This window comes from Prionailurus bengalensis, chromosome A3 (assembly GCF_016509475.1).
Source record: "Prionailurus bengalensis isolate Pbe53 chromosome A3, Fcat_Pben_1.1_paternal_pri, whole genome shotgun sequence".
NCBI classification, from domain to species: Eukaryota; Metazoa; Chordata; class Mammalia; order Carnivora; family Felidae; genus Prionailurus; species Prionailurus bengalensis.
In genome coordinates, this window is record NC_057354.1 from 74,299,950 (window position 1) to 74,309,694 (window position 9,745).

The 9,745-nt window shown below is 37.0% G+C and overlaps 1 protein-coding gene across 4 annotated transcripts in view; it reads left to right on the forward strand.

Moving 5' to 3' along the window:
* CFAP36 (cilia and flagella associated protein 36) overlaps positions 1-9,109 on the forward strand; it is a 29,991-nt gene extending 20,882 nt beyond the window's left edge. For 2 of the 4 annotated variants that reach the window (XM_043603420.1, XM_043603417.1), the window contains 7 exons: positions 635-722; positions 2,390-2,441; positions 2,965-2,971; positions 4,219-4,311; positions 7,915-8,054; positions 8,249-8,395; positions 8,943-9,109. In XM_043603420.1, the coding sequence (XP_043459355.1) occupies positions 635-722; positions 2,390-2,441; positions 2,965-2,971; positions 4,219-4,311; positions 7,915-8,054; positions 8,249-8,395; positions 8,943-9,044 (629 nt within the window). In that variant the 3' untranslated portion in view covers positions 9,045-9,109. The remainder of the gene's footprint in view (positions 1-634; positions 723-2,389; positions 2,442-2,964; positions 2,972-4,218; positions 4,312-7,914; positions 8,055-8,248; positions 8,396-8,942) is intronic. The other 2 variants (XM_043603419.1, XM_043603418.1) reach the window with 2 other exon arrangements.
* Positions 9,110-9,745: the final 636 nt, after the last annotated feature.

The window sequence follows — 9,745 nt, forward strand, 5'->3', positions numbered from 1 at the left end:
TTGCCATGAGTTATTATTTGCTTGGGCCAAAGTTGGTATTGCCCTAGTTTATAGTTATTGGCCCAATATCTAGATAGAAGCTCTGAGGGCAGAGATTGTTTTATTCATCTTTATATTGTCCCTGAGTGCTTAGCACTGTGCTTTTTCCCATGTAGTAAGCAGGGCTCTTTTCACTAGCATTTGCTATAGTATGAATGAAGAGTATTAACATACTGTTTCAATTAAAGTATTTTATATTTTGTTTTGTAAACTCTTTTCACACTTAAGGGATACTTTTAAGAGCATAGTTTTATTATTAGGAGCTTAATGATTTCAGTGGTATATACTCAGTATGTGATTAGGGGTGGTGATAGTTTATATTAACTAATTTTAATTGCTATATTATGGTTATTTTTAATAGGTAATACAAATAATTACTAAGAGAGTTCTAGGTAAAATTGTGGGTTTTTTGGTGGGGCTGATTTTCTAAAACAAGAAAAAGTTAAAAAGACCATAATTAGATAATAGCTGAGAACATTTTTAAAACGAAAGATATGAATAAACTGATTTGTACTTCTTGGTGAGTTAGAGTAGTGAGAAATAAATGTTTTCAGTTGAGTTTATATTCTTTTGTGTGGTCTTTGGTTTTGAACAGGTGTATTACCTGACTGCTTAACAGATGGTTCTGATGTGGTCAGTGATCTTGAACAGGAAGAGATGAAAATCCTGAGGGAAGTTCTTAGGTATCCTTCTTTAATTATTTTTTGAATGAATCATTAGTAATATTGTGATATGATCTGTATATATGTTTTCTATCTCCAAAATATTATGAACTAGTAAAAAATATCTATATTCTCTACTGAAAACCATAAAAATGATTTATCATTGTACTTGTTTATAACTATGTATAACTTTTTTTTAATTGACAGAAAAAATGATTTTCACATGCCTCATACTATATCAGGCTAAATGGGAGGGTCTTTTTCTCCTCTCATCATGGGAACAGGAAACTAGCCACCAGTGGGAAAAGTTGCAGTAGACCCATCCTGATGCCTGGAAAGGGGCGTAGTGGCCTGAGTAAGCAAGACATTCCATGGCTTCTGGACCTTGGTATTTGAGAGGGCTCGTTCTAGGTGTCTAACAGTAGGAAGCTGGACATTCAGACTCCACAGGCCGAATAGCTGACTGGGCAGGTACCCTGCAAGGGAAAAGTAGATAGTTACATGATTCTCTGCCAAATGACTGGCATGGAGTGTGCAGCACACTAAAAGAGTAGTTCTTTTTCTCTTGGGTCTATTGTCTCTTGACCCCTCTGGGAGATTTGGAAGGGAGTGGCAATTGAAGTACCTAATTTTTAAATCTCCTTTGAGAATGTATAGGCTTAGGGCAAAAGGTTACTTGTGGCCAATGTGTCCCCTACAGAATGGGGCCTTGTCCTTTGGGGGCCCTTCCTTTCTCTTCAGCCCTAACCACACACATGACTGTCTTCTAACATCCCTACCCCCCTCGTTTCAACTTCAAAGCAGAAGGGAGGACAGGCAGGATGGTCAGTAGGAGGATGGGTCTAGTGAGGAACTATGGAAGGACCTCCATGACTTAGTGCTTATTTCCAGGGGATTTGAGTGGTTGTAGGGAGGGAGGCAGGAGTGCAGGTGAACCCAACCTCTTCTGGCCAGGTCGTACTTCCCACAGCAGGGGCAGATGGGAGCCTGAGAAAATACAGGATGCTTTGAGTTTATAGGTTTGAAGAGTTAAGGATATTGGTAATAGGTTTAGAGGACTGGTAGTTTGACTTGTACTGGTTGCTTCTGTTGGTTGATTCGTGGTCTGAAAATTGATCAGCATTGTACTTTTAGATTTTATTTTCTAAAAAGCCCTTAGGTTTTTGAGGGAGATGTACTACTATAGAGTAGTAGAGCTTAGTTATGAACACATACGAGAGTTGACTTGGTTATTTCTCTAAATCAGAGGGCCTCAGTGAGCATTTTACAAAAGCTGATAGGGCTTTGGCATAATGATATCAGGAGAGCTTTGTGGTAACTCCCATGCCACTGGAAAAACTAGAATGGGGGGAGAGATGGATCTCATAATTTTAAAGTGAGAGATCAGATTTGCCATTCAAATTTGGGTTTGGGATTTCAAATCTGTAGATCTTTGTTCAGTTTGGGGCATTCACATTTCCAGAAGAAATGAGTAAACCCATATTTTATGTTACCATTTTATGCCGTGTATATCTATATGTCTTTCTCAGTTGACTAAGCTGCTTTAAGAAAAGCCTGATTATTTCCACCTTGGTTTCCAAGATTCCTTAAACACATTGTGAGCTTAGTTTAGAATGTTGTTTGTTGAATATTTGTTCTTTGACCAAAAAAGAAAATTTACTTTTCTACCTTATTTTTGTATATTTCAGAAAATCAAAAGAGGAATATGACCAGGAAGAAGAAAGGAAGAGAAAAAAGCAGGTGCCCACAGAGCATATTAGTATAGTAGAAGTATTTCATTGCTGTTATCTCTCTCTCTCTTTTTTTTTTTTTTAAAGTAAACTCACCCAACATGGGGCTTGAACACTTTACCTCATGCTCAAGAGTCTCATGTTCTACCTACTGAGCCAGCCAGGTTTCTCTCATTGCTGTTATCTCTTAGGTTTATATGGCAAGGTTTTGCTGCTTATGTGGAACCACACAGTTCCTCAGAGTATCGTATTCTCTTGGCAATTCTAAGCATTTATATGTAACTTTATAACCATATTCACTTTATAACCCATCCAGCAACCTACCTTTTAAATACCCAATAAACATTGAGATTATTAACTCCCCAAAACTGTAATATCATTCATATTTTGAGAGACTCCTTTAAAAATTTCCGTTAATTTTATGAATGGAGATAATTAAGAAAAATATTTTACTTTCCCACTCTCTTTGATTCCTTTACTGTTTTGAAACAGCAGCTATAGTTACTCCTGAGGGTCTCCTGAAGATTTTAACATTATCAGCCTGCCGCAGAATGGTTTAGTTATTATATTTCCTGGCATACTGTTCTTCCATTAAGAACTATTTCCATAAAGTACCTAATCTTTCCTAAGGATAAATTAAACGTGTATCTGGCTAAGGTGAAGGAAGCTAATATTTATTCTTTCCTCTTCCTTCGTCTAGCTGCTTCTCTTTCTACACTTGCCCAAATCTCTCTGAAGGGAAGGGGAAACCGAATATAAACTCTCTCTCAATCATTCAAAAGTCATTTTCCTTTTTTTCCTTCAATCACTATGACACATGCTTGTGTATCATGCATTGTCTTTGAAAAACCTTATTTCACTCCCAAGGTACCCAGTGAAGAGCAGGAGAAATAGAGATGTTTTAGGATTAAGAGGGATTTATTTATCTTTAAGTAAATCTCCGTTTAGTGAATGAACGTGCAATTCTTAGATATTAATATTTTTAATGTAAGAGTATAGAACAGAAATCAGTTCAAAACTGCTATTAGAAGACATTAGTATGAACACTTTGGTTTATAAGGAAACTATATTTGACTTCTTGAATAATACTATGTTTTAGGTGTACATGTTTGGGTTTTTTAAAAACTTTTCTTACGTTTTTATATGGAAATTTTGAAACACACAAAAGTGGAGCTGATAGTATGATAATGAATCTTCCTGTGTTCATTACCAGCATGTAGGGGCTTCTGTCATGAGCTTCCTAACAAGCTACATGTGATTAGATTTTACTGTTTTTAAGAAAAACAAATTATCAGTTTACTAAGTTCTTTCTAAGATTTAAATGATTTATTTGGTTTAAATATACTCTCCCATTTTAGAAATGGAAATAAACCAGTCTGTGGTTTCTTCAGGCATAACATGGTAGTGCTATATAGATTATTTTAAGTGGAAAAGCACCTTATAATTTAGTGAATTTATTTCTCTTAGAGTACTATTGGTGTCCTCATCAATGACATCAATGACTACTCAGGTCACATGAGTAGTAAGGGGTGAAGCCTGGATTTGAACCTAACTTCTTGCTAAGTCTGAAGTACAAAGCATACTGGTTGGTTACTCTTAGCACCTCATGATTTGAAATGAGAATGTTTACCTCAAAAAGTAAAAGATGTAAAGTGCTGAAAACTTTGGAAAATCTCTTGTTCATTATCGATTTAGTAGACAATATTTAATGACATCTTTGGATAACTTAAGTAGTGAATTAGTCAAAATTAATCTAAAAAATTTTTAATTGTGTTATGAATTCCTGAAGACTAAAACAGAAGAGCCTCCAGTGCATGCAAGTGAAACTGCAAAAATGAACTCCCAAGGGGATGGTGAACATTTTGCACACCCACCCGCAGGTAAGGTTGAAGTGTACTGAACTTTCTTTAATAATATGAATACATAAACATTATAAAGAGTGTGTTACTTTCTCATGCATACTTAACCTTCAAAATGACTGAATGGCCATTGGTATTTACAATTCTCTTTTAATTTAGCTATAGAAGTTGCAGGTGGGAAACACTCAGCTGACAGAGTGTAGTCCCCAGATTTCTAAGTGAAGCCTGGCATCCAGGGGAGTGAGTCAAATTCCTTGAGGGAGACACCGGCCTTTGTGCCATGGCTACAGCATCCAACATATGTTCACATCACATCTGTTGTTTTCCTTGACCACGGTTATATAGGGTCTGTGAATTAGAAGTTGAACTTGGAAAGGTAATACTATTTTACTAATGAATTCAAGCATAACTAGAAAACAAGAAGTAGCCAGTTGATGCAGATGTTTAGTCAGGAAATATCATTGAAACTAAAATTGATGAGAATCCTTGTGGGAAATGTTAGTGGATGAACTTGTTCACTGTACAGCAAATCTATTTGCACTATATTCTGATTTCTTTTGTAAGAAAACAAGTAATTCTGAAACAGAATTGGAGCCAAGAGCATGAATTCAGTTCATTTTATCTTACATTTCTATGGTTTTAAATAAATGTCCTTTTCTTATTTAAAAAAACCCACACAACTGTCGGGTAGATATTGCAATCCTTATTTTTCTGCTGTCTTATTATTACTGTGTTATAAGAAATTCAGGGAAGTTGAGTGACTTGTCCAAAATCACTGAGCACTTAAATGGTAAAACTGTAACTTACTTTGGTCTTCTGCCTCCAAATCTTGTGTTTATAATTGGGGTGCCTGGGTGGCTCAGTTGGTTAAGCATCGACTCTGGATTTCGGTTCAGGTCATGATCTCACTGTTTGTGGGTTCGAGCCCCAGTCAGGCCACATGCTGTCAGCGCAGAACCTGCTTGGGATTCTCTCTTTCTCTCTCTCTTCCCCTTCCCCTGCTTGCACCTGCATGCACTCTCTCGTGCTCTCTCCCTCTCTCTCTCTCTCTCAAAATAAATAAACTTAAAAAAAAGAAGAACTTTTATAATTGAGATAGGATAGGTTTGATGTTTACTCATTGATTGATTTTACGGTACTCTTAGTTGATAAAACAATGAGGTATAGGAAACAGAAGCAAGTTTATGAAATTGCCTTGCTTCTTTATTCCTAGCAAATGGAATCATTTTTCTTTTTTCATATTCAGATTCTAGGTAGAAAAACTTCATTTGCTTATATTTATGAAAGTACCTGCTTTAGATTTGTCTGAGTTCTTTTTTAATTTGTTGGCCTAAATTTAACTTTCTGTTTTATACAGACCTAAGTGCACACTGCTTCAGTCTTGTGTTTGACATAATTTGAATAAATTTGCTTTGTCTAGTTTTTTTGTTTTTAAAATTTTTTAATGTTTATTTTTGAGAGAGAGAGAGAGAGAGAGAGAGAGCGCACAAGCGGGGGAGGGGCAGAGAGAGAGAGAGGGAGACAGAATCTGAAGCAGGTTCCAGGCTCTGAGCTGTCAGTACAGAGCCCAATGAGGGGCTCGAACTCACAAACTCTGAAATCACAACCTGAGCCAAGTTCCTATGCTTAACTGACTGAGCCACCCAGATGCCCCTCTAGTTCTTTATCTGTTAAAGTGAAGTTATAGAAAACTTAATCTCAAACTACATATAACTCAAGTATGCACATAAGTGCACAGAAAAAATGGCAGATAATTTCTAAAGTAATGATTTTAGTTTTGAAAAACTATTCTATTTTTAAAAAATGAGTATATCTGATATTCTGGGAAATCATTTTATGCAAAGTGATGGAAATCCATTTTGAAGACCTAATTTGGGAAGAATCAAAAAGCAGTTTGACTTCCTTTTTAATCCTTTTGTTCATGTGTTTCCTTGGTTCTTGCTAGAAATGGATAAGCATCTGTTCTCAGATAGATGCAAAGAGTTGCCAGAGATAAGATGATCTTTTAGCTTCTTGGTTTTCTGATAGTCTATTCCTAGAAATAGAGAAGCTAAGTATTTTGGTTTCAAGTACTTTCCTCTCTAGGTCTGAGTTAGAATATACAAGATGTTCATAACAAAGTCAAGGAAAGAACTATCCAGAGCAAGTACATGAGTTGAATATAAATGCTTATGTGCATGGGCGCTAGGATGGCTCAATCCATTAAGTGTCTGACTTTGGCTCGGGTCATTATCTTGTGGTTCCATGAGTTTGGGCCCCGTATTGGGCTCTGTTAGCATGGAGCCCGCTTTGGATCTTCTGTCTCCCTCTCTCTGCCCTTCCCCTGCTCACGTGTGTGCGCTCTCTCAAAAATAAGTAAACATTAAAAAAAATAAAAAATAGATACTTATGTGCCTGGGATTCCCCCCTCCTCAGAATGAATGGAATTGTCCTTCTTCAGCTCTCTGCTTCCATATCTGGGGGCCAAGCGTACCTCCGTGTAAAGTCACTATTAGTAAGAATGGCATGTTTAACTCCTGTGAGCAAATCACGACTAATTTGTTGAAGTGGGTCTTTATTTCTAAGTTAGTTTTGTAGCTCCCTGTCTAGGTTGGTTGGAATGTTAGCTCCAGCCTCATCTCTTCTTTGGAGGCTTCCCTTATGTCCAAGAGCCTGAAGAGCTTTTCTTCTTCCAGCCTCCCTGGCCCTGCCAGCATTCCACTCGCTCCATGCTAAAGCAGTGGTCCTTTGGCAAGTTTTTTGTTCATACAGAGACTTATTTCTGGTTTTACTGTGCTGCCATGATTTTCAAGCATTTTGAGACACATAGATCATGTTGTCCCATCTTGTTTTCAGTTCTTGGTATCATCTTTATCTGAGTCTTTTCTTCTCTCACTCTGCTGTCTTTCATGGTTCACATACTTACCCTGAAAATGTTTTATCTTAAAAATCACCTTATCTTATAGTAACAAATTGCTCAGAAAAGCAATTAGCATTTTAATCGTCTTACTCTTAGCAGTCACCAAATAACTGGAAAATATTGAGTGCTCTCTTATCTCTCTTCTGAGTTCTACCTCAACTCTAAAATCTTTACATTTTATTAAAGAATTGGTAGGTTTGTAGTTCTCTTCAGTATGTATTACAAACAAAAAATGATGTTACTGGCATGCACTCTGCCAATACAAAAAGTTATAGCTTTAAGTTCGTTGTTCTGAAAATAAAGGTTCACTTAACAGTTTTTACCTGCAAGCAAAAGTTTGACAACCAATTACATTACCAGGAAGGGATTTTAGTGTACTATTTATTGAGCTTATGTGTCAGCCTTGTATTACATTATAGTGGTAATTCTAATCTTTAGACAAGAATTATACTTCTTGTAGCTGTAGTACCAAACAGCAGGAGCTTGGTATTTGTTGAAATGTCATCATTCATGAGAAAGAGTGGTTCTAGCTCCTTGAGGACAGAAATCATGTTTATTACTGTCACCAGGTATATGACACAATATAGGCACTGAATCAGTGTGTGTTGATTGGAAAATAAGAAAAAAGTCAGTGAGAAAAAAACACTAGCTCATTTTGGTGAACCTAGTCTCATACTGAATATTTCTTACAGTATTCTAATTGGTCTCTATCTAATTACTGCCAGAGGTTAAAATGCATTTTGCTAATCAGTCAGTACAACCTTTAGCAAGAAAGCCGGAAATGCTGCCTGAAACTTCCTCCTTCCCACAAAAAGGCCTGAAGATTCCTGGCTTAGAACATGCAAGCATTGAAGGACCAATAGCAGTAAGTAAAAAGCACCACTTTTTAAGAACTATGAGCAAAATGGCAAAGTACTAAGAACAAACAATGTAAACAGCCATACACTTGGCTTTTGTTATGATCTTGAACTCAATTTTGAGTTCAATAAGCCAGTGGCTATCTGTGCCACTTATTGTGTGGATTTGAATTTAAATGGCTCCTTCTCTTTTTTGACCCAGAATTTATCAACACTTGGAACGGAAGAGCTCAGGCAACGAGAGCGCTATCTCAAGCAGAAGCGAGATCAGTTGATGTCCATGAGAAAGGATATGAAGACTAAGCAGATACAAAATTCTGAGAAGGGAAAACCTGCTGGGGAAGCAGAGGTATGGATGGCTTTACTGTGTCAAAATTTGCAAATCTAGAGGTGGAATTCTCAAAATCAGAGTGTGTGCAAGACAGTCCTGATAATGAATGTTGCTTGTAGTCCATCCATTCCTATTAACCTCCCTGCGAGTGTAGCACCTGCCAAATTTTTTTCTACAGTGAAATGGCCATGATACGAACATTTTGTGAGGTTGAGGTGACAGATATTTCATTATAAACATTTTTGTTTCTTTACTTGCCCTGCTGAGTGCTTAAAGATCAGCAGTCTGTTTCACCTAAGCCTTTGGAAATACTTTAATCACAAAGCAACAATACAGTGGCCACAAACTCCAAGAGATTTTCTTCTCTAAGAAGAGATTTTTGCCAAGAAGAGATTTAGGGAACCCAGTCCACATGTGGCTTTTAAAATTTCTACTTACTGAAAGTGCTCTTTGAGGCAGTATGTTGGGAATTCTAGACTAATGAACCCATCTTATACTATAGCCAATTTTTTCCTTTTATTTTATTTTCTTTTGTTTTTTGTTTTTTTGTTTTTTGTTTTTTAAGGAAATGACAGAGAAACCAGAAATGACAGCAGAGGAGAAGCAAACATTACTAAAGAGGAGATTGCTTGCAGAGAAACTTAAAGAAGAAGTTATTAATAAGTAATTTTAAAAGCAATTTAGCAAAAGTTCAAATTTTCTTAAAAATAAATTATTTAATCCTTAAACTGAGCCTGTTAGTTTCAAATATTTGTTTGTAAATGCAAATATAAGCTCATTATTACTACTTTATTAAACTTTTGAGGTAAAGGGTGGTGGGGAGGGCAGCTACTTGAGCTGAGAGGGTATAGAAACTCAATTGCTAGCGCATTTATTTACTCAAACTTGGCTACCTATTTGTGCTAAGCACTGTGCTGAGTGCCAGGGATACAGCAGTCAACTAGATTGTCAAGGCCCCTGCCTTCATGGGGCTAGCGAAGAAGGCCCAAAGAGCAAAGTATTTAAAGGGAAAGGTGGTGTTCTAAGCAGGGCTGGCCAAGCCTCCTTGAGAAGGCAATGAATATTCAAGCTGATAGTAAGGCTGATTATGGGGAGAAATGCGAAGAAACAACTCAGGTCCTGCCACCAGGAAAAGAATAAAGCACCTTGTGAGGAGCGGGCAGTATGGTGAGTCTACAAAGAATGGAGGGGGTTAGTGTGTGAAATTGGAGGTAGGTGGGGTACTGATTTGCATGGCCTTGTAGGGAATGTGAGAATTTTCGATTTTGTAATGGCAGTGGGAAATCACTGAAAAGTTTTAAAGCAGGGAAGTTACATCATCAAACTGTTCAGTTTTAAAACAAAAGTGTGGCTGCTGTACTGAGATTA